Here is a 26,051-nt window from a genome sequence, read left to right as displayed (position 1 = left end):
AAGCTGAATATTATATACTGATGTATATAAAAGATATAATTGTATAAATTGTATAAATGTATAAATTTATGACGTCATAGATGCTCATATATATATATGAGCAAAACCATATTTTTAAAAATATTTTTAAAAACATTTTTAAAAATATTATCTGCTGAGTAAGTATTTAAAGAAGTAAAATAATTAATACTAGGAGCTGAATAATAATAACAATAGCTATTATTATATTATTCTTGAATACGAATAATGATAATACCTTATGTTATAATAATTTTAATATTTTAATTATTTATGTTTATATTGTAAATTTTTGTATAATAATATACCTTTAATGTGTATCAATACGCAGTACATTCAACCGAATTCGATATATATATATATATATATATATATATATATATATATATATATATACATGTATATATGTGTATACATGTATTATGTATATATTATAAAATAAATACATATTATAAAATTGATTGTTTTAAATGAGATTTAATGGTTTTTTTAATATATAGGTAATGTCTCACTGGTATTATAATTATATTTTTTGTAAGGTATTTTATATCGTAAGCAATTAAGCGTCTCTTTTCAATATAGAAAAAAAGAATCTTTTTTTTAAACACATATATGTAGCATGTAGCGTGGGTGTATTCGACTTTGCGCTATTATTGAATGATTTTCAGAACGCCGGGCTAGCGACGCTCAATCCGAACGAACATAGCCGCGAGTGGCGCCCTCGAACGGCCACTTCGACTGTTACGGTCGGCCATATTGCTCGGTCGCGGCGGTCGCCGATCGCAGATGGCTACGTAAAAGTCAACAACCGTTTTTCGCGGCGGAAAAGAATAGCGGATTCGATCACGATTGGGATAATCATCGCGTCGTCATCGATTCTCTTCGTTCTCTTCCCCCTTTTTTTTTTTCGTCGCGAAACAGTAGCCGCGCGTGATTGTTCTCTCTCCTTCTTCGATCTATCGCGCCTCTTCGGCTGCCGCCTCTCGTCGTCGCGTTGCCCAGTGACGTATCCAGCGACTTGCTGCCTAAAGATGAGCGCGAACAACGTGCAAGCGCTCTTCGCGTGCTCCCGATGCTTCTCCAGGCATCCCTTCGAAGACCTCTCGCCCGGACAACAATTGTGCAAGGTATAATAATGTAAACAATCCATCTCTGTCCGCGGTTCTTGCGTCGTTTTTTTTACAACGTACGTTTTTTTCACGCGACGAATCTGTTTCATCGCGATGATAGACTACCGAAAAGATTTCTCTGTTGCAACATCGATCGTGTAATTTCCCTACGAGATATAATGATTATAAATACAACGATTTATCGTGTATAGTAATATGTTTTTTTTTTTCTGTAAGCGTAGTGTTGCAAGATTCAAGTTGTATAAACATGTTACATTCCTACGTAAATACACAATGAAATGCATACAGTACAAGATAAGGAAATTTGTTCAAGCACGATTTAATAAAGTGTATTTTCCGTGCTCGTCACGCTGGATTATTTTTATTGCGATAAAGCCCAATTCCACATTGCTCGCGATGACGTAAATGTTGATTAAATTCGAGAATTTGAGAGTAATTTTTGAGAATACAAAAATTTTGCTATATGTTAATTTTTTACAATGATATTTAAAATAGTAAAAATTTCTCGTTTTTTTATGGAATATTATATATGTATATATATGTGTGTGTATCATAGTAAACATGTAATTTTGATAAATGCAGTAAAAACTGCAAGATATTATTTATATAATATTACTATCATTAAAAAAATATGAAAACGTGAAATATTTTTAACTTTATTTTTGTTAATATTTAAGAAAATTTGATGTTATTTAGGAATGCAGAGGAGCATTTCCTGTGGTAAAATGTACATACTGCAGATCAGAATTTCAACAAACTATGTAAGTTTAAGTTGTTTTTTTAAAAATTAAATGGAACAAATAAAACTATGCATTATTATATTTTGTTTGATTTTGCAGAAAAGGCAATACGAGCACTATATGTAAAAAGTGCGAGCAAAATGTAAAATCCTATGGGAAGCCATCGGCTTGCGAGTATTGCAATACTATAGCTGCATTTATTGGTAGCAAATGCCAACGGTGTACAAACTCGGAGAAACGCTATGGACCACCAGTTACATGCGAACAATGCAAGCAGAAGTGTGCCTTTGATAGACAGGATGAGGATAAAAAGGTAACATATGCAATATGTTTGGTGCTTTCAATATTGCTAGAGAAAGAGATGATCTCTAAGTGTGTAATATAATTATATTATAAGTGAGATTTTTCTATTGATATTTATGTATTGTTTTTTTTTTTTGGATATTCTTTTATATTTGTTGACATAATTTACTGTTGTTTCTCTAAGGATATACCTAAATAAACTTAAATTTTATTCCATAAATTTAACTATGGCTTTAATATAATTATTGTATGTATTTTTGAGAATATTCTGACATTTTAGATATTTTAGATATTCCTTAAATAATAAATATTTTTATTACAAAAAATTTGTATACGGAAAAAATTACGGAAATTTTTAAAGATTGTATACAGTTTTTTGTACACTTTACAAATATATATTTTACAATCTGTTTTATTATTTTGAATAGTCGAGAGTAGCTGCATTTGCAATTTTACTATAATAGTTATATTTTCTAAATTTATATGTTTGACTTCCTCAATTTCTTTTCTTTTTTTAGAAAGAGCGAATAAACATCAAGTGTAATTTCTACAGCTAAGACCTCTTTTTCTCTCTCTTCCTCTCTCTCTTGTTGGTACATGATAATAAATCTCTGCCTTACCATAATGCTACTAAATCAGTTATGGTGATGTTCTGGTTTTTAGGTAGATGGCAAGTTATTATGTTGGCTCTGTACATTGTCGTATAAACGAGCATTGGCAAAGACAAAGCAGTCAGATGCAGAAAGAAGGGCACATATGAAAATGGCACAACAGCGGGCTGCAAAGCACAAAGAACAAAAGTAATTATAATACATAATGTCACAAGGTAACTTTGCGCTTGGTAGCCTTAATATTGCGTGGATATTACAATTTTTTGAATCCATGCAAGACGTGTGTTCGGTAAATTTTGCAGATTGTGCCAGCGGAACTCTCGTTTATGTTTCATGCTTTCCATTATAGATTAAAAGGCCACAATAAAAGACCGCACAGAGTCGATGTAACAAAGTTGCCACCGCAATCTGAGGGCGGAGAAACGAACGGTCCCACTCCCGTGAAAGCGGCGCGAATGGCTGGAGTGCACGATCCGCACGATCCAAACAGTTCGGATCACGTCGTGGCGGTTACGCAACTCAAAGAAAAGATAGCGCATCTTCAAAAGCAAATTACTATAAAAGACAGTCAGTTATTAGCAAAAGATAGACAAGTACGTAACAAAATTTTTGCAAGTTCCTGTTTCTCGAAACAGATAAGAACAATAAAATAAATAATTGACATTTTGATTGCAGATTACCGAACTTAAGGCGAAAAATTTCACATCCGAAACTGAGTTACGCAATAAAATGAAAGCGTCGGAAAAGGAATATGAGGCGAAAATTTCTAATATGCAGCACAAGATATCTAGTTTGCTGAAGGAAGTAGCGTCGTTATCAAAAACTTCCAAGCGAGGTGATCGGGTGGCCGCTACCAAGACAGAAGCTGGGACCAACAGTGGGAGTGGAACAGACAGTCCTGTACCTTGATAAGGTAAGACTATCAGATTTTTGCTACTTTTTAACGGCAGTATTTGCCTTAAACGTCAAAAATGCAATGGTGATGTATAAAGTAACGCATCAGTCGATATATTCTGCAACATCTAGGGTGAAGTGAGTCCCGTTTCTCGTATTGTTTCCAGGGAATTGATTAACTGACAACTGTACTCGAATGTCCATACCCGCATAAATCACACATGTGGTACATTACGCATATAGTTAATTGTTTCCATTAACAGGGCGAAATCGTATTATTTTTCTAATTACTATAGAATTGTATATTATATTCTCTCACAATATGTGTACTGGAAAAAAGACTTACTCGCATCTCCATTTAGGGGAGATCAATAATGCAAGTGCAAAATTTATATGTAACAATTTAGATTTTCTTTTCTTTTTCGATGACTGCAAGCCTTGCGCTGATTTGTCAACAGTATCAGTTTTTATGACAAAAAATTAGCAAAATTTGAATCGTAAAGAAAAAAAATTATCAAATGATCTTGTTTTATCGCACGAAGTTATGATAGATTTCGGGCTCGCATCGACAAATTTGAATCGATGGATTGCACATATGTATGTACATACATATGTGTGAATATAATAAGTGACACGCACGCGCGGATAGCGTTGCTGTGGCATTTTATTATTTATAATAATGATGTAAGCAGCGATGAATCAGGATATGGTGATTGTAGATCAATTTACAATAAAAATTTGGAAACCGATTGCCCTGTGGTTCCACTCCTGTGGCTTCAATCCTGGTATCAACGTCACGTCCATATCCACGTCTTTTTCTTCTCGTATGTAATCTTTATAATGAAACATAATTTCGTTTTCGATCATTAACAATATTAGGTTGTAACAACATATGGAGATTACAACGTATGGAGATGATAGTGATATAGTGCATATAAATATCCAACAGCCATATATTTATTCTTTATTTTAAGAAACAAATGCTAATTGAGCATTACCTATTTAATAATAATGATAATAAATGCGTAACAATTTCACTGTATACATATATATACACACATATATATATATATATATATATATATATATATATATATACATATATATATATACACACATACATACATACACAAAGTGTAAGGATAATTAACATTTAATTTATAGTCGCGTTTAAATATGTACGAATGCCTGCACGCGTGCGTGCACGCTACAGTTGGAGCTTTATCGTTTAATTATTACGAGATGATAATAACTAAATATTGCTTGTTTTGTTTTCGAGGCGATTAGTAGTCCTCGTTTGTCCGGTTTCTCTCGATATTTCACTACTTTCAGCGTATATTTACATGGTCTTTACGTCCGTCTGCCTCTCTACGCGCTTCTCCTCTCTCCCGTCTTTCCTCTCGCTCTATTAACTTTCGTCGATTCAAAATCCTAAAGCGCCTAGATTCCTCCTCTATCTCTCCGTTTTACTTCGTTATTCATTTATAGTGCTTCCAAAATGCAGGCAAGGTAGGAAATCGATGCAAAATGTACAGAATAACACTCGGGCTATATAAGAAACATCACTAGGAATCACACGATCATCACCAAAGAAAATTATTGCTGTAACGATATTATTGTACAATGTATTCCAAGATGTTTTTCTCTATGTCGCTATTTCTTTTCTTTTTGTCTTATATTCCTCGTGTTTCCCAGTGTTTGTTTCTTATAGCGTGAAACATGCGCGCAGACTCCTCATACAACACGGGTGCTGAAAGTGCGTAAACCGTAAACGCGCTGATTCTGAGGAGTACGTGGAGCCTGATCACGGCAGCATCTTGAGCGTTGCGGTGATCCAAACCGCTAGAGTAGCGTACGCTACATTATATGTATAGAATTCGACATCCCATAAAATATGCCCGCGCATATAATCCGTTGCCTGATTATTAAAGAGGATATATTAGCAAATTATAAAGAGTGTAAAGGCCCTGCGGATTCATACATCGTCTCGCATTTGTCTCGCGAATCGAGTTCGAATGCTCGTTAAAATTTATATATAACTGTCGAGGTGAAATCTTTTCGTTCGAGTGCGTTTGACATTGTCCGGCGGGCGGAGACAGATGTTGGATAGTATAATAAATATTCGGGAATGGAGAAACAAAGATCGTCAGTTTCGCAAAAATTTCAAACGAGCGTCACGATTTTTAGCGGAGGTGAAGTTGTGCGTTTGTTTCGCTGCGTCCCGAAAGATCAATCGGGAATAATTTTTTTGGGGATGATTTATAAATTTATTGCGTAGCATCGAACGTGATAGGGAAAATTTTTGCGAAACCGAAGCCTCGGAGGATCTTGCGAAGGAAGCCAAAATTTAGAATAATAATACATTCCCTAACACACTCTGCGCTCTTATAATCTTGAAAATCATTCATAATCTATATCATACACACAGACTCTCTCTCTCTTTCTCTGTTCATTCTCTCGTTCCATACAGAGTCGTATCGCGATGTGCATGTGGCTTTTTAGAATCTCACAAACGATATATATATATATATATATATATATATATATATATATATATATATATCAGTCTGCGATACGCCCTTTAGATCGATATCGTTACGGAACGGCATTTCGGGAACATCGACTCCGCGTTTAAAAAATTTTTATTCTTTTAAAAAGTGTCATTCTCGTTTTCCACGAAGTCTTAGAACGAATCGCCGTTCAGTAAAGAGGATTTGTCTCGCATTACATACGGTAAGCTGCGCTCGGAATTAACTCGTTTCACCCAGCTTAGCATTAATGGAAGTACGAATTTGTCAAATGTACGTAAAATTTATGAAAAAGAAATATTAGACCTTCGACAATTATATTCGTTAATTCTAACTTTTTTTTCTTTTTCTTCTTGTATAGCAAGTACGAGATGATCAAAGAATCGATTATTCGTGCGCACAAGATCCTTTAATAATATCATTTTTGCAGAAATTTAATTCAATTTTGCAAAATATATACCTTTCTTAAGAGACGCATATTATATGCAGTATGTCCATCAAGTTGCCAAATTATTATTTTTTTTTTTTTTAAACAAGGAAGGTTGAAAAAAATTTTATTTAAATATTCAACGTTGCCTTGATGTTATTATACTTTCTGTATAATTTTTAATATATTGATAAAATGTTAATAAATGTTGACGAAAACTTCTTGAAACTCCTCCGTACAAATCTTTTTCCATTTTGGATGACTTTTAAATATTTATCGACAATTCTTTTTAATAGTCAGAGTGTTTTTTAAAAAATTCAATATGAGAACTTGATAGTCATATTGTGTAAATGTGCGCTAATTCTCTTTGAAATGTTTTGACTAGACTTTCTACCATAACTTTCAATTATACAAACGATGATTCCCTCTTCGTATTTAGATTTTAATCAGTTAAAGCTACAGGTATTTTTTTCATCGAAGCGCACACAGGAAAATATCTTTAGGCAATCAAAACTTTGCAAAGTATACATTTTCTAATCAATGAACGTTGTGTAAAGAGAGAATCAATATAAAAAAAGCTGTAGTAGAAATACACTCGAGCATGAAAATTAATTGAATAGCGATATTAGAAATACATATCGAGGAATAAATGTTAGCAATAATATACAAAAAGAATGATTAAAAAATTACAGTACATGATTTGATGTACCATTATCTTTATCGCTTCTTTCTGCAATTGAAATCCGAAAAAAAAAGAAAGAAGAGATCTCGTTATCCTGATGAGAAAACTCGATATAATTTCGATAAATATTAACGCGATATTATAAATGTAAAATTTCTCGTTAGAGATATAGAGATTTAAAAAAAAACTTCTTAAAAAAAAAAGAGCATTTAGAAAAAAAGGAGAGAGCTACACATATCAATTGTGTATAAAAAGACGAATTACAAAGTAGAAACAAATATAATGGAATCTCATGTCGATGATCTTAACATTTTGTTTTTTGTTTTTTTTTTTGTTTTTTTTTATACAACACGCATTAATAAATTATTCTATTTTTAATAAAATTTGTACCGCGAAAAGTTACCGTAAAGCGCAGTATACCGTTCGCTAACCGGCAACGATGCACACACACAGACACACGTACATATACAAACGTGTGTATACATGTAAATTTATATACTTAATACAAATGTACACACGTATGTATATATACGCATAGATACACACACACATACACGCATACTTATATATACACGGGTATTCATAAATTAGAACTTCTTATATTATCTTTTTTAAATTATTGAATAATTAATAGAGTAATATTAGTATATACAGGTACAGGTCTCGTATAGTTGCAGTCGTGTCGTCTCTGGTTGTTCGTATTCTTTTTGTTACTCTTTGCTGTTGTTGCTTGCGCATTATGCGAACATCTCATGACGGGTGCCGACAAAATCCGCCATTTTACACATCGACTTAAGCACGTCGAAGATATCGTGACATTTCGTTTTGGAAAAACTAAACATACGATATGTAAAATGTTTACTTCTTTTTTTTTTAAATACATTTGATGCTGTGATGGTCATTGCGATTTTCTGACAATTTTTCAAATTGATCTTATTCTTTTAATATTTATTACTCAGATTTGGGAAGCAATTATATTTATAATGCCGTTACTTATGTACATCATTAAATGAATGTATTAAGAAATAATTTAATTATTTCTAAGAAAAGTAAAATTGCAATGTTTATGTAAAAAGTCAGATCGATTTATAAGATCGCTAATCAATTCGATATATTTTAAATGATTAAAGATTATTTATTAAAATCATTGGCGCGATTTATTGCATTATCACCATCTTCGACATGCGACCCTAAGATGCATCGTGGAAAAGTAATCGAGAAAATTTCTCGGAGAAATCCGAGCGACTTTGGTACTTTATTATGCATATGTTTATACTCCGTCCCATTTCTCTTGGAATGGTAACATCACGATTTTATCGTATGTTGATTAAACATTCAAACTCAATTTTGAACGTTACACTCTTTGTTGATGACGAGTAAAAATATAGAAAAAAATAGGAACGAGTATATATTTATAAAGAAGGAACATTTTATGCGTCTCTAGGAAAAGCTTTGTCAATTCCCTTAAAAAAATTTATCTTTTTGGATCTCGCCCTTGGCACTAAAGTAACAAAATTTTAAATAATATAAGAAATTATATTGTTTTAAACTGGCGGTTATTTCAATCGATTGAACGATTTTTTTTTTATCATGCAACTAATGATTTATTGTTTTATAAATTTCCCGATGTATATCGTGATCTATTCTTGCGTTTTCACATTATTTATAAAAGAAGTTGACTTTTTTTTTGTTTTTTAATGAAATTCATAATTGATTTTTATAAAAAAATTAAAATTTTCTTTATTTCTATTAATATTTAAATTTAGCATTTGAAATCAATAATTCAATCGATTATAGCCAAATGATGAAAAATATATGTCACTATCATTTATATAATTTATCATAAAATATTAATATGTTTAAATATTAATATGTTTATCGTTTAAAATCAACCTGAAACTTGAAAAAAATTAAAGATAATAAAACTGAAAAAGTCGATAAAAATTAAAAAAAAAAATTAGATATTAAGGCATGCGATCTTTTTAAAAAGTTATTTTTCTCTCCCAAAACGTAGAATTTGGATAATTTAAATTCATAAATGAAAGTATTGATAAAAAAATATGAAAGTTATTTTATCGCTTTAAATTTATCACATTTTATCAAAAACAGAAAGACGTTCATGAAAATTTTTCGTTCTATATTAGTTAACTCGTTACACTTGCTGCCATTCCAGAAGAAGACTTTTCTTGCCCATTCTCTCCTCTAGTCGATCGCGAGCAACTCGCTTACATTTCCACGGTTACATTTTACGCCGGAGCGAGAAAGGGGCTGATACCCCATCATGTGACTTATGTACATTCGATAATATGCGGCTGGGACGTTTCTATAACGCTCGGCCTACCCACGGAATTTTCCAGATTATGGAGAGACGTGGAGTGCGGGCCATGCGCTGAGCCATGCCTGTCGTAATTATCGATGTGCTCCAACTCGCATTCCTTGGGCATATTTCCTACAAACATAATGCGCCCGTTTAGCGTGTTATCTTCGCGTCCTTATCCGCTGCGTTATTCTGTTCTCGGATAAATGAACAATTTTGACGAAGCTCCGAACTTTGCGTTGTTAAACTTGTCGACTGTGATAAGGATTTTCCTCATCACAATAAGTGCTTTAGCGTAACAAGGAAGCTGTAGTTAAGCTATTGTTTAGTCTCACAGAATTGAATTGCATTTAATCGAGAGTTTGTACTTACCAACATTCATGTCAGGACCGTACTCGTAATACGTCGGTGAACCTACGGCCGCGGCGAGCGCGAGTTCGTCCTCGATGTTGTTCGGTCTGCAACTTGTTGTCTTCCAGTGAGTCCTGAGGCCGCTCGCGCTAATGTACTTTTTGTCACAACCCTGGCAGGTGTAGGGCCGCTCGTTCGTGTGCAGCCTCTTGTGCAATTTTAAATGGACAAACTGAGTGAACTTGGCGGGACAAAGATCGCAGGCGTACGGCTTTTGACCAGAGTGTAGTCTAAGGTGGGTCTTCAGGTTCGAGGTCGAGCTGAATCTCTTCTTGCATATCTCGCATTGATGCGGCTTTTCACCTAAAAACAAACAGATTGACGATTATATTAAGCCAGATATATAATGTTATATCAAGTAAATGCAAGTATAATAAGATATAAGTTCCAGATTGATATATTAATAAATATTTAAATAAAGAATCCGGAATATAATGCATACTAAATTTTATGTAATATATATATATATATATATATATATATACATAAAATTTATATATATATATATATATATATACATATATATATATATATATATATATATATATATATATATATATGTACTTTTTATTATATATTACATAAAATTTATATATATATATATATATATATATGTACTTTTTATTATTCATTATTTATTTTATGATTTGTTTTCATAGAGACATTCTTTTTTTGATTTTTTTGATTTTCTTAGGCTATTCTTCTCTAAATAAAATAAAAAATGATATGTAAAATATAATATGTAATTTAAATAAATATAAGGTTTCTTTTTATACAAATAAATTTACTAGGAATTGAAAAAGCAAAGATCTTATAAATTACACATCGATATAATTAATATTAAAAAATATTTAGATACACTGTGCGAGCTTGTACATTGATATATTGGATTGATACGCTTACCAGTGTGTACGAGATGATGTTTTTGGAGGTGTGCCAGCTGCGTGAAACTCTTGGTACAAACGTTGCACTTGAAGGGCCTTTCGCCGGAATGTGTTCTGAGGTGCACCTTGAGGTTCGACAGCTGACCGAAGGTTTTGCAGCAAACGTTGCATTCGTAGTGCATCTTGCCGTCCTTCTTCTTGAGCGGGTAAGGCAGCGATCTATAGCCCCTCGAGCCCTGGGAGTTGGGACTGAGTGAGCCGCTCTGGGAACAACCGTGATCGTCCGGCGACAAAGAACTCGGCGAATATCTATTTAGGAACGACGAAGAGTTAGGATGAATAGTGAGACCTGGATGATGACCCAAATGGAGATTGTGCGTTCCTGCGATCAACGCTTGGTTACTGTCAATTTGCATAGTCGACGAGGTGGGTAATTGGTGGCTGTTGCTACTGGTAGCTGCCTCCAACCGTCTGCCATCCGTAGACCTTTCGTAGACGCTGACGTTGCTGCTCGGTGTAGGCGAATAAGCGGTGCAGTTGATGGATAACGGCGCTTCCACATTATGGTGCAGCGAGCCGTTTTGATGACCGTACAAATTGCCGTACGGACCGTAGGACGAGGGTGATTGGATCGGCGAGATTGGTGAGATGCTCGGATTACTACTGCTACCGCTATTACTACTACCGGCGGAATTCGGATAAACCGGATTGGCAGATTCGATTTGACAACTTCCCGAACCGGTAGTGCCCGAGTTGCCGGAATAAAGGATCGTCGTCGGAGTAGAAATGCCATTCTGACTCGATGACGGCGACGGCGATTTGGTCTTTCGCTTTGGCGGACAACCGTTCATCGTCGTGGATGCCGGATGCAGATTGCTGGTAGACGTCAGTATTGCATTAGATGAGAGTACGTTTGTGCTGGAATGAATGTTGCCGCCAGCGCTACTGGACGAGTGTAAGTTTCCGGGATGCATCGGCAAGCTACCGTTGCTTCCTCCGGTGCTCGAATGCGGTCCTCCCGTGCTGGAGTGCATGTTGCCGGTGGGGCTCTGCATGCCGGGCAATGCAACGCTATTACCGCTGGTCGAGTTGACGCACGTGTCTGCTTGCAGGGGCAAGTTTGAGCTAGAGTCTGGACTACAGGGTAGAAGGTTACCGTAACGATGAGATTTTTTGTAAGAATACGCCATTTCGGTGGGGCTGGAGGGTGGCGGCGTCACCGAATCCACGTGAGTCTGATGATGCATTTGATGGTGCTGATGATGTTGTGAGCCGCTATTATGATGATGACCGTGACTGTTATTGTTATTATTATCCGTACTGTTGCGTAGTAGAATGTTTTCCAAGATGGAACTGCTGGGTGAGTTGACCAGGTAGGCGGATCTGCCAGACATGGATAGGCTGCCGTTTTTTACCTCCGGTTCATAGAAAGGCTTTGGATTCTTTTCGGCTATCTCATCTTCGTTTACAGTTGACAATATCGTATTCTTCTGCAGAATAATGGGCGATACTGGTTTCTGAAGTTCCGGGGTAACCGCTCGATTGGACAGTTCTTGGTCCTTTTCCTTCGTCGGGCTGTCGGTTATGCTTTTTGTTGCCTGGAAGTTGCCATAGGTTTTGGATATCTTGATCTTGACCTTTCTGTATTCATTCTTCGTTGCAGTATTGTCTTGTTTCAAAATTTCATTGCCGCATACCGATGATTTACTAAAATCTAGCACATAATTGTTTTCACTATCGGATTCGCTGCTTTCCTCAGGTGGTGTCAGAATCTCGTCGTGGTAATTCGAGTGGTAACCTTCGTCTGATCTCACGGAACCATCTGTTGGCGTCATCTGACGCCTTTCGTAAATTGACGAGTCTTTCAGAGGCATCACGTCGACACTAGGTGAAATTTCCGTTGGTAGCGTTGACTGTTGTACTTGTTGCCCTGAGAGATATTTAACATATTCAATGTCGTGGTGCTTAAATTAATTAATCCAACATCCAAATTAATTAAAATACTTGAAACAAATAAATCATAATATCTGTAAATTTCTGAATAACGTTGATATATTTATAATAGTAGTATAATTTTTTTATTTATTATTTTATCATTTTTTCGTCGATATCATATTGATCAGGAAATATACAAATAGAGATAACTGCAATACGCATAATGTATAGCTCATACACTTCAATCATATTACATATTTTATATACTTATTATATGCTTCTAATATTGAAAATTTTATTTCAGTATGTCTAGGTAACAAGACATACCAAATTCACTCGAAATTTAAGATGTTAATAATATAAATATATTATTTTAATTACGTTTATTATATTTATTTACTGAAAGTTTATAATAAAAATTTATATTCACAGATATTTATTTAGAGATCGCTTTTTCTAACAGAGATGATACGAATCTAGTTCACTTTACTTATTGATATCATACTCAGACAGATTACTCATTGAAAAACTATAATTTGTACATTCATTATTTATTTATAGAATCGGATCTAAATTGGTTTGCATCGAATTTTTAAAGTTCGAAAAAACTTTCCTTTCTGTGATTTTCATTGTCTGATTATATAAGCTAAATAATTTTTTTTTTTTTTTTTTTTTTTTATAGTACATTTGAAATATCTTAGTAGTATATGATATATATTTTCTTTTTCGTACAATTTTTTTGTTTAAAGAGATATGGAAGAAAGATTATTCGCTGTGGTATAGTGAGACAGAAAATATTGAAAGAATAGCGTAAGAGGGGAATCGATAAGGATACGATTTGAATAGAAGGAATGGTTAGTAATTAATATGGGAACTCGATTATATATAAATTCAAGATGAATGCCTACTTACGTATTCTCTGAAGCATTAGCTCGCCAGTGAACGGATAATTGAGCCTCTCCGCGAATTCCCTGCAGTACCAAACCAATAACTCTTGATTCGGTAATATCGGCTTAATTGTGTAAAAATAAATGTTCATCTGAAATATGAAAGCGTATGACTGCAACGATTTTCGCAGATTTCTCCCCCTTATAATCTAGATGAGGTTTGAGATACATGTTCTTTCGCGTGAGATTGCATTCTGCAAAATTATTTTACCTTATACTGGCATGCTATTAGGTTTTGCGATTCGGACGAGTAGGCGGGATTCACGTAACGCATCCAATTCGATTTTTGGACATCATAACCGTCGATGTAGTAGAACAACTCGTTGTTCTTGTATACCTAGCAATGCGAAAGTCTTTCTATTACGACGGTTAAAAAATATATTTTTAAAATAACCTCATTAGAATTTTATTATATTTTGATTGAAATGATTTTTAAAATTATAAACATGTAACAATTGTTATTTATAAGTATGTGTATATGTTTAATCATAATCACAAATCAAAGAATCATAAATATCTAAAAAATGTATACGTAAAAAGTTTAAATATCTGTTTTTTTAGATGTTTTTAAAATATTGATAATTTTTATAATCATTGAAGTTTCTGTAAATAACAATTGCCCATTATTATATCGTTATAATTATTCAAGATATTGTTGACGTCTCTATTCTTTTAATAATTATGCATAGTTAGCAGCATTTATGTGATCATCTTGTTCAAATAGAATTTTCTTTTTATTAATTTTTTTTTATAATTACTTCATATTTTTAATGATTGTTACAAGAAAATACTGAAAAGACACTACTTTAATATTTGTGTTTGTTATTTCGATTTATATGTATCATGTGTTTGGCGCGGAAATTATAGAAAAATTAAGTAACTATCGTAACACATTGATCAATTATGAGATATCAATAATTTCTCGTGCTTTAAAACTCACTGGATCATTTAAGACCAATTTTTGATCTTTGTCGATTCTCCTTTTATCTTAGCTCTATTCCCTATCTTTTTTCCTTGTTCTTTAACGATGCTCTATAGAAGCATTTTTATTTTATGCTGATCACTACTTCGGAAGAATGTTACTTGACGTGTAATCATAAATCCGAAGATCTCAGTTGAATAGCAGAAAAAATAAAATAAAATTCTTACCCGCCAGAAGTATTTACGGTTCGCGTCTGCTGGTACCGAATCCTTCGTATACACCTGACCGACCAATGGGCCGAAACGTGTCCCTTTAGGGATGTAACTGGTGCTCCATACGCCCAACACCTGTCACATAAATAATTTTCGATTAATTGAATCGATAGATATTGATAGAAATTTTTATATCTTATTTTAAATATTTATATATATGTCTGGTATTCAGAATTATGGATTTATTTCTTTTCAATTCCTAATGGACTCGATTTAAGGAGTACAGACAGGTTGCAAAATTTTTTCTATAAGTGTTTAAATTCTATTCGAGAAATCCATTTGATAGCAAAAGCTATCAAAACGTGATGGATGATTGGCAAAAACACATTGTTTGCTCCTCCCTTTAATATTTTCATCGCTCATTCTTTACCAACATTGTTAAAATACGCGGTAGAAGATATAGAATCTATTTCCATTACTGACGCACGTTAGAATAGAATCCCCCTATTGCATAGAAACGTTCAAACGTCTATCCGTTCAAAACTAATTTAACTCTTCGATGCTTTCAATTCGATGCGCGTTTCCGATGCTTCTTTTTTGACAAAGTTCGAATGTCGATTAGCCCATGTGAATCTATATATTATATTGTTGTGCAATTTCATCTCATAAGAATGTTTCTGTGCTCTTTCGTGCTTCATAAATTAATTAATTTTTTATGTTTAATTTTAAAATGTCGCCAGTAAATAAATTAATAGACGAGTGTTTATATGACTAAACTGGCAATTTATTGTTTGATTGTTCTATCATGACGTTTCGACCATATGGTTTTGGTCCTTATCAAGTGAACTAAAATAATATTATAAATAATGATAGTCACGTTACAGAAATGAAATAAGAATTATGTACCTGCGTTATAGTTAAAAGTAAAAAGAGAAAAATCGAAATGTCAAACTTACATTGTGTCAACCATTATGTTTGGGATACTGAGAACGACTAAACGGCCTTTATTAATCTATCGTATATGTTGTTTAAATTGTCAGTGTCTTTTTGAGAGTTTTTAGTGTTGTCAAATTTTTTAATAAAAAACATTTCTCTTTCTTATATGTTTTTTAGTATGCAGAATATCAGGCGCTGATCAATCGAAGTCATGATCAAATTCTAATTTGTGTTTGCTAATTACGGAAAGATTACTTGCGTGCATTTTTATATTATTAAAATGTTCCTTTTAATAATTTTTTAATAAGTCCTTAACCATTTTAATAATATAAAAATGTACGCAAGTAATCTTTCCGAAATTAGCAAACACAAATTAGAATTTGATTATGACTTCGATTGATCAGCGCCTGATATTCTACTGAAAAACATGTAAGAAAGAGAGAAATAGCTGAAATGTTTTTTATTAAAAAATTTGACAACACTATGAACTTTCAAAGACACACTGAGAATTTAAACAACATATACGATAGATTAATAAAGGTCGTTTAGTCGTTCTCAGTATCCCAAACATAGTGGTTGACACAATGTCAGTTTGACATTTCGATTTTTCTATTTTTACTTTTTAACTATAACGCAGGTACGTAATTCTTATTTCATTTCTGTAACGTGGCTATCATTATTTATAATATTGTTATTTTAGTTCACTTGATAAGGAACAAAATCATATGGTCGAAACGTCGTGATAGAACAATCAAACAATAAATTGCCAGTTTGGTCGTATAAACACTCGTCTATTAATTAATTTTATCATTTGTTTTAATTTTGATTTCATGTTGTCATCCAGCCAATTTCTCCTAACACATTCTCTATTATGATATTTAAAAATAATATCTCTTTATTATTGTCTTGAACTATGCATCGTTTATTTTCTTTAACGCGGAATTTTTATGAGAATTTTGAATAAATGAGAAGTTTTGAATAAAATAAAATTAAAAATAATTAGTAAAAACTAAATAGTGCTAAGAAAAAAGAGCGAAAAATTATGAGAGCTGTAATTAAAAATATAGATTGATGGTGAAATATGGTATTAATAAAAACTTTAATGAGCAAAAAGAGATTAAAGAGTATTAATTATTATTAAATTATTATTACTAAATTTTTTTACTATTTTTTATTAATAAATTATTATCAAATTTTTATTAATAGTATCATTTGTCATGTCATGAAAGATTCAATATAAAGAATATAATTTACGATTATATATTATGTTGCTTTATGTATTATATATCACAAAAATTATACAATATAATATCTGTCAAAATTCTAGAATTTCTATCTTTGTATGGCGTTCCACTTTAGGAGATCAATTTTTTTCAAACACCATCATTTTTTTTGCATAACTTTGCGCTAATATTAATAAATCGACTTGCGCGGTTAAATGCTCACAATTAAACTTATAACTCTCGAGGAGATTTTGAGATAGGATTTTTTTTTATATAAACGAACATACATCGTTTAGAGCTTGAGAGGGCTTGAGGACCAGATTTCGCGGCAAAGATGCTTCCGCACGATTGGTATCGCCCGGCGATGTCGCCACATCCGGTACCAAATATACGGCATGCTGCTCGAATTCTTCCTCCCTCAAGGTCGCATGATCCCACTCGCTGGCCTCCATTCTTCGCTGCAAATTAAATCAAACATTTTTAATTGCATTCGATATTGAAAAGATTTTGCAAAAATATTATTTCTTAATTTACTAAAATTTAATATAATATCTTTTCAGTCTATTTTTTTAATGAGCAACTGATGTATTTTGTAATACATAAAAACGCATAAATTTCAATAATAAAATTATTTTATGAGATGTAATTTTTGCGAAGTAATTTTTATTTAAATTTATAGTACACATATATTTTTATCGTGAAATGTTTTTAAGATTTTATCACTATTGACGTAAAAGTTACAAAATATTTTAATTTTAAAATTAAATATTCTTTCGTAATTCCGTAATTAGATATTTTTAGATATTATTAGATACTTTTTCATATTTTTTGCGAATATTTTTAATAATCTCATCATATATGCATCGTTATCGTATGTATATTATTTTTCATTCATAGAGTTTGGAATTATCTGTTTGCTAACAATCCTTAAGAAGATCGTGAACTGTATTCTTTATTCTTGTCTGTTCAAAATTACTCGAATGAATAATCGAAGTCTCGTCATTGATGCGTTACTATTTTTTATCCATATCGTTTTTTTATAGGTCTACGTTTTTTTATTTTTATCGAGCAAACACTCGATTACGTTCCGGCGACTTGCGAAACTTAACCGCGATCATTATTGAAGGAATAATTAAAAGCCCCAGCATTTGCATATCTATTTCTTGTTGCACGTATTTAAACGAAACTTCAGGAAATTATCAATTTGCAATAAGCTCGAGTCGGACTATCCGGAATTGATTGGCTCGATATACATGTGTAAATAAAATAGCCAACACGTGAAATGAGAATTTTTCTCAATGCTTTTGGCTCAAATGTCTTGTCTTAATTTCGAGAGATAATTTACAATCAATGATCGTGTAAACTTGAGATAAATAATTGTATCCATTTATATATATATATAGTGATCATTAGAATATTAAATTATTATCAAGATTTTTTTCCACGAATATCGAATAATCGTCTGTCAGACAATCGTGATCGAATTGAATAAATCGCCATTCGCGATTTGATTTTCTAGTCGACTCTTCAATTTGCGGTGGTGCAACACTTTAACACCGCGAAAGTGAAACCCGTCCACGCATTGATCGACTGCAGGGGCAAGAGGGAGGGAGTGAAGAGAAGGAAGGGCGAGGGGGCATAAACTCCGAAGTCCTCCCTGCCCGCTACCGCCCGCCGGGGGTTTTCGCTACCCGGTGGATTTCGATTTCCATGAAAATCGCGCACTGTCGTCGTCACAAACTATTCATTCGCATGTGCTTTCAACGCGATTTCCCAACCAAAAGCGTTTTATCGCGTTTTTGAAAACTCGACAGACATTTTTGACAAAATAAATATCACAATTCCGAGGAAAAGAAAGAGAGAGGGAGAGAGAGAAAGGAAAAAATTAGTTCTTTTTTCGAAATAATTAGCATAATTTAACGCTCTAGGAGTTTTATAATTTTTAGGCCAAATTTTCTTTCTTTCTTCTTGTTCTCTCTCTCTCTCTCTCTCTCTCTCTCTCTCTCTCTCTCTCTGTGATTCTCTATAAATTAAGATATTCTATAATTAAATTTTTTAAAGACGCTTGAAAACTTTATACTTTTTCATTCTTGATTATGTAACTTTGATTTATTTATTATGTAAAATTGATTTCTATGTATAATTTTCTTTTTTTTTTGAGAAGGTTTTTTTTTTCCCTTTAAAGAATATATATATATATATATATATATATTGAAAACACGGATATTATATAACATAGTTTTCCTAACAGAGAGATATTTTTTTATCATCTATATTTAATGCAACATTTATTTATTTAAATCAATTATAAATTATTTAATTTTTTAATTATGTATATATATATATATTTTTTAAATATTAAATTATTTATGTATTTATCATTATTCTAATTAAAGAATTAATTTTTCATAATAAAATTAACTGAAATCAGGGATATAATTATTTTAATTTGTTTTTAAATAAAATATGCCGATGTACTGGCTTATTATGTTTTAAAAACGTGATAAAACTCCTTTAAATTCTTCTAAGCTTTTTACCTTGCAATGAGATTTCTAATCAAAAAATCCAATAGATAAAGATTGTTCGCGTGACACATAATGCATCGTACTCATTTGACAGATCCCTACATTTATAAAATTGCAACCGCGACGGAATCTATTTCTGGCGACAAGATATGTACGATGTTTTGGTCTCGGTGGCGTTACGAATTTTTAATCTTTTATGTATTACGCATATAATTACTGACTTTTAATGGAAGTATTATTTTATGGTGATTTTTTATATTTCTTTTTTTAATATTCCATTCTGAAATATCTACTCATGTATCTAAATATTTGTGTGTTCGTGTATGTGCGTGATAATAATCGGCTGTACGCAACAAAAATTACATGTCAGAGGAGGACTTATCTTTTTATCACTTCAAATTTTAGAATATCAAAGAATTTTACAGAGATTTATTTATCTTATTGTCATTAGTTCTCTAGAACGATAAACAACATCCTTACATTTTTCATTTTATTTTGAATTCTAATATAATAAAAAAAATCTATACTTTTTTATCATTTTAGCTTTAAAATAAAGTAATAAACTTTTAATTGAAGGATAACATTCTAATTCGACACATATATTACATTTTTCTTTGTAATCCTCCTTTTAATATACTCGATACTAACCGCGTGATATCTCTCGATGCGGATTAACGATATTCACAGCTTCAATTCAGAGCATCGGGAGGATGTCGTCAAACAATATCCACGACGGGGTTATTCCTCGAGGTGTAGATAGGTAGCTAGGTTCACCACCCTGAGTCACCTCGAGGATATCTCTTCTCTCGCGATCCTTTCGCCGTTGCGCGACCGTGCGTGCGCGCTGCAAAAGGGGCTCTAAATCATCGCAGGCCGCCCTTTATGTTATTCTATGGTTCCTTAGAGAGACCGGCATTTCGCCGGTCGCCTTCAGGGCTCGATCCACTTGGCCTCGCGCTGGCGAGCGACGCAGGGCGCCGTTTACCCTCAACATTTATCTTGTCTCCGATCTGATCGCGCTGAGGATCGCGCTGAGGAGGGCGAGGGCGAGAAATTACGTCGATAAGGCCGATCGCTGTCCCGACTTTTGCTGACTACTAGGCGGTCCCTACAACGGCCACCTACGCGACGACGACGCTTATCGATTATCAGGACATCGGGAAATGCGATCGATTCCTAGATTCGGTCGGTCGATCGGTTACCTCGCTCCAATCGCCTTAGCTTGTTTGTCAACAACGCTAAATTCTTCACCGCCCAACGAATCGGCGAACGGAATCTTCTCTTCGAGGAGCCGCGATCTTTTTTATATTCCTCTCCTTTCGATGGATCGATCGATCCTTGGATCGGACACACACGCGTGTAATGCACTCGTGATTATATTCACAAATGCCGATCAAGGCATCTCCCTCGTGTCACCCCCCTCGAAGCGTCGTCCGACAACGCGCGCACTGTTGCCGGCTTTCGCGAACAATCGCACTCCCTCGGCACCGATCAGCGTCGATTATCGTTATCAGGACGCGTGCTTTGGCGAACGCCGATTCTGACTTTTCGAAAAACTCGCAAGCGTTTTTTTTTTCGCGAAGCCGCACTCGCGAGAATCGGAAATTCGCGGCGACCCTCTTTTTCGCGTTAAGGGGTTGCGCCTCCGCCTTCGCGTAGTTCTCCTCGGCGGGATGACACACGCAAGAGAGCGCGGTGTGTGTGGAACTCGGGTAGACCTGACCTAGCCCAACGCGACTCGGCTTGACTCTCCTCTCCCGTCCTCCTCCCCTTGCATCGGTATTGGTCGGCGGATATACGTCGGTCTCCCTTCCGCTTCCGTCGGTACCTTTCTCTCTCTCTACCTCTCTCTCCCTCTCTCTCTCTCTTTCGCGCTCTCGCTTCTCTTTCTCTCTTTCTGACGCATCGCGGATCGTGTGTCCGCAGTCTGCCATGATCCAGAGCCATTCGTCCATTCTCTGCGCTCCTTTCATCCGACCTTGCCATCTCGAGTGCCTCGCACTCTTCCTTTGATCCTTCCGTCGATCTCTCTGTTCCATCCTTTGACCCTGACTTCTGTTCTCTCACCATCTTCTCTCTCTTCCTCTCGACTTTGTCGAGCTTTGTCCATTGCACGTTTCATCCCTCGTCTCTCCCGATCTACCCCTTTCAGCCGCCCGCTTCGACGCGCGTGCAACCTACCCTACCCCTTCGGCGGCGCACTATCCCTGTTTTATGCGCCGCTTTCTCCCTTTCTCTCCGTCGACGCAGTGCTTGTTTGTTCGTCCCTCGTTGTTGTCGATGACGATAGAAGGCATGCGCCGATCATTCCCCAAGTTTAATTCTTCCGATAACTCCTCGCGATTTTAAAGCGCCGTCCATACTGAGAAACGTTCTAGCGAAAGTTGAATCGAAAATATTACTACATAATGTGAAACTATATTTTTAAATTTTATCCTCTCGAATTTAAGTAAGCTTTGATAAAATAGATAAGAATTTTGTGATATATATAAAATGAAATTAATTTTTATTAATGATTTAAACTTTGTAACATGATGATTATATTTTATTACGTGTGGTACACGCGTATTTTATTATCAATCTTGTATTTTATTATCAATTATTTGTTTTCCAAGGTATTTATACAAGTAATGTATATAAGTAAAAAATTATGCTTTGTTTTTAAAAAAAAAATATGTTTTTTCATCGTATCTCATTGTCACGTCGCACGTTATTTTTATCTTGCCTTTTTAATGTTCTTTTTCGGCAGATACCTCTACTTTAAACCTTTCTGTGCACTATTTCTCCTTGTCTGCCACCCTCTCGGAATCCCTTTACGCGAACGTGCGTTTAACCTCCCTTCGGGCTTGCCCCTCCAACCATCTATTTTCATTCACAACTTAGGGAAGGTGCGACGAGACAATCACGTACGATGCACAATCACGTAATGTAAATCAATAGAGAACTCTTACTATTATATTTAAATATTTTAACACACATTCTATTAACATACACATATAAAGTTTCGAATTAATTTATTCGCAAAAAAATATATTGATAGCTTTATTAATTATATACGCTAAAAGATATGTTGGAAAAATTAAGTATGTCTCATTTAATTGATAAAGACAATATTCGATAGATCGAATTTGCAGCTCTTGTACTCTTGCCAATATACGAAATGTCACAATTGATTGTGACAGCGACGGTATATAATTTTCGCGGCATATAAATCCTCGATGGGTTTTTTGCGTGTCGACTTCACGATCACCGAGTATGTGGAATCCAACTGGCCCAGACCCTGGCCCAGAGTCACGGCCATTTGAGATCGGTAACCCCGTTCACTCCGTTCACTGTATGTATACGAGAAAAACACGCGCGCGCGACTCGAGTCTTTTCGAGTCATCGCGAGATTAGTCGACGGGACCGCCGACACATTGTAGCGCGAGAAGGAAGGTCATTGAACCCTCGAAATTCTCGGATCCTAATCCAAAAGACCGGTCTCCATCCTACCGCGCAAGGTTACGTGAGCAATCATCTAGGGTCTCTATTCGCGTTTCGAAAAATTCAATCTTATTTGAGAAAGCTACTGTAATTTTTTAACATTATAGATACATCGTATTAACACGTTTTTAAATATTGAAGTTATCTTGTATATCAAAGTATTTTTTTATACATTTATATAAGACTAAAATTTTTTATCCAATTTCTTAAGATAATTTGGAATTTTTTTAAATTAAATTATTAAATTTATTTTCTAAATTCTAATCATGTACTATGAAATCTAGCATCTGATTAAAAAATTATAATCTGTTATCTTTCACATTGGGATATTTTTTCGAGAGCCTTATCTTTATCTTAGGATCTTATCGAAATTTAGCTATGATAATAAAAATTTTGAATAATGAAATATATATTTGTTTTATATAACAGCGCAAATACAATACTCATGCCTCCAAATAAATTTATACCGAGAAAGAATAAGGGTTTTCAACACGCACTAATAAGAAAATATATTTATCGATTTAACGTATATTGATTCGCTATAATTTACTTGGTGTTGTTTCCGATATTAATGGAATATTGGACTGCAATTTTATCGAAATCGCGCATATGATATAGAATGTCGTTTACGAAAGGCAAGATTTTTTTTGCCAATGCTACTTTATTTATGCATATTATCCCGACCTTCCATTACAAAATTTACATTTCACCAATCGTTAAATTATGCCGACTAATAATCATTTATCGCTTACGATTCACCGAGAAAATTAATTAATTCACTAGCGCGGGGAAACCAACCCTCGGCAATTCATTCACAGGCGGGGGGGAAGAAAACCTTTTTATTTATTGCAAATAAATAAAAAGATTTGAAACCCCATGCGCCAAATTGAAATGTGTCGCTCGCATAAACCGTTGCAAATCACGTTTCACGTGTGACTTCGCGACAAACGGTGTTTTACACTACGATTATGGTTGGCGGAGAGCAGCGTGCCGTTGACCTCCTCCGATGAGTGACGAAATTTCGGCATGAGAACATTTACGCGACGATTGGCTCATGTCGAATTTCACTTTTCGATGGAACAACGCATGCGATTCACCTCGCGGGTGCGATATTTTCCACGATGCCGGCGAGCGAGGCCGGTTAGGCTCAGGTCCTACGCCTAGCGAAAGAAGTTTCCGCGTGAATCGCCGACGACTACTAACCTAGATATGTTCCCCGGGGTCGTCGATCTTTTCCCTCCTCGGCAGGAGAACGCGACTGTGTGTACCAGATATATTAATTTCCTACGGTACGACCGCTTCTCGCACACGAATCGAACGCTTGCGAACTTTCGGAAATAGTTTGTCTTCTCTAGGTCAGTACTCTCCTGGATACAGAAGCTTACATTACAGAGCGTTATCGTTGATATGGAACTGTTGTAATCGAAATAAAAATTTGTCGCAATCCATTATTATTATTTTGATTTTATACTTTAATGGCAATCTTTTAAATTTGTTTAGATAAAAATAATTGAAATTAATACTTCCAATTCAATGTCTTTTAATTAAAATGAAATCTGCGTATTAAAAGGTTCTTGCTAGTAAAATTAACTTTCAAATTAAATGTTTATTAGAAACACAAATATTAATTTATAAATTCATAGATAATTAAATAATTCTTTAAATTGAATTATAATTTAAAACTTATTTACAAGAAGATTATATTGCAATGTTATTTAATTAAAAATGAGCCTTTGAAAGTACAAAAATATAATCATAAATAAATATATAAATATATAAATAATATATATATATATATATAAATTCACGGGATAAATTTTTCCGATTTTGAAATTTTTATTTTGGCTTGCTATGAAACAAAAATATGTTCAATTTCATGGTTACTGATGTCAAAAATAAATTTATATTCGCATCTTTGCTATTTCTCATTTAATAAATTCGCCTATAAATATATCCACATTTATCGATTTTTGATTGAGGAAGAAATCGAGATGCCGCGCAAAAAGAAAAAAAAAAGAGAGAGAGAAAAAAAAACGGAATAAACTGAAAAATTGATAGTGGCATGTCGCGCGTCAATCGCGTAAATTTCTAATCAGACACTTAATAGCGGTCACCGGCGGATAGAAAACCGAATGTGAACCGGAAACGTCGTTTCCATGGAACCCATTTGGATCGAAGCAAGGTGTTTTGCCTCCCGCGCGCGCCCGTTTCGCGCACTTGTAACTGTTACTTTAGAAGTACATAACGGACCGTCGTACGCGTATATACGCGTGTTTATCAAGTGGATTGCGTGTGCGTAAAGATTGCGGCGAATAACGGGGAGAAATTTGTTTGCCACGCGAGAGTCCGAAATTGTGTACCGTCGTATATACGCGATTTACATATTTTCAATGAAACTATATTCCCGACTCGATAAAATTGCGCGATACGCTCATACTCGTTTGCGTAATTAATGAAAGGATTTTGATTAAGCGAGTAAGTGTAATTAAGAGTGTAAGGAAAATATTTATCTTTCCCATTTATTTTTTCAAACTTCTTTTTTGGTTTTATGTATATTATCTTTAATTTTAGAATTCTTTTTATTTGATAACTATTATTAAATCAATAACTTTTATTAAATCTCGATTTTTGTAGGAGAAAGAAATTAATCTGAAAATTCTAGAATAGAAATTTCAGAAAATTCTATTATTATGCATATATTTTTTTTAAAGCGCATTTAGCAATTTTAGATGTTGTATTAATAAAAATATATGATTCTGTATATATGAGGTATCTGTCGAAAGTTTTCGAGGAATAAAAGATAATAGAAAGATAATTGATTAAATTAAAAAGAATGAAATAATTAAAACTCCGGCCAGTTGTGCATAAAAAAAAACATGACTTATGGCAAGCCAACGAGGATTTACTTTAATACAAAAGTAAC

At 34.0% G+C, this 26,051-nt stretch overlaps 2 protein-coding genes across 6 annotated transcripts in view; one reads left to right on the top strand and one right to left on the bottom strand.

Moving 5' to 3' along the window:
* Window positions 1-742: 742 nt before the first annotated feature.
* LOC126855852 (protein FAM76A) overlaps window positions 743-26,051 on the top strand; it is a 56,139-nt gene continuing 30,830 nt past the window's right edge. Inside the window, exons 1-7 of one of the 4 annotated variants that reach the window (XM_050603871.1) lie at window positions 743-1,145; window positions 1,845-1,909; window positions 1,988-2,201; window positions 2,855-2,991; window positions 3,152-3,395; window positions 3,478-3,715; window positions 10,181-10,300. In XM_050603871.1, the coding sequence (XP_050459828.1) occupies window positions 1,050-1,145; window positions 1,845-1,909; window positions 1,988-2,201; window positions 2,855-2,991; window positions 3,152-3,395; window positions 3,478-3,711 (990 nt within the window). In that variant the 5' untranslated portion in view covers window positions 743-1,049 and the 3' untranslated portion in view covers window positions 3,712-3,715; window positions 10,181-10,300. Of the gene's footprint in view, window positions 1,146-1,844; window positions 1,910-1,987; window positions 2,202-2,854; window positions 2,992-3,151; window positions 3,396-3,477; window positions 3,716-3,828; window positions 4,446-10,180; window positions 10,301-26,051 lie in introns of those variants that run through there. The other 3 variants (XM_050603870.1, XM_050603869.1, XM_050603872.1) reach the window with 3 other exon arrangements.
* Window positions 7,643-26,051, bottom strand: part of LOC126855835 (PR domain zinc finger protein 1) — a 36,804-nt gene continuing 18,395 nt past the window's right edge. The window contains exons 1-8 of one of the 2 annotated variants that reach the window (XM_050603837.1): window positions 20,294-21,544; window positions 17,408-17,578; window positions 14,977-15,096; window positions 14,039-14,164; window positions 13,793-13,919; window positions 10,965-12,875; window positions 10,023-10,364; window positions 7,643-9,782 (exon numbers count right to left, since the gene is read on the bottom strand). In XM_050603837.1, coding sequence (XP_050459794.1) covers window positions 9,622-9,782; window positions 10,023-10,364; window positions 10,965-12,875; window positions 13,793-13,919; window positions 14,039-14,164; window positions 14,977-15,096; window positions 17,408-17,572 — 2,952 coding nt within the window. In that variant the 5' untranslated portion in view covers window positions 17,573-17,578; window positions 20,294-21,544 and the 3' untranslated portion in view covers window positions 7,643-9,621. Of the gene's footprint in view, window positions 9,783-10,022; window positions 10,365-10,964; window positions 12,876-13,792; window positions 13,920-14,038; window positions 14,165-14,976; window positions 15,097-17,407; window positions 17,579-20,293; window positions 21,545-26,051 lie in introns of those variants that run through there. The other variant, XM_050603835.1, reaches the window with a different exon arrangement.

Source organism: Cataglyphis hispanica, chromosome 17 (assembly GCF_021464435.1).
Source record: "Cataglyphis hispanica isolate Lineage 1 chromosome 17, ULB_Chis1_1.0, whole genome shotgun sequence".
Taxonomy (NCBI): Eukaryota; Metazoa; Arthropoda; class Insecta; order Hymenoptera; family Formicidae; genus Cataglyphis; species Cataglyphis hispanica.
The sequence above is the reverse complement of the archived record's forward strand: the minus strand, read 5'-3'. Positions and strand labels throughout refer to the sequence as shown.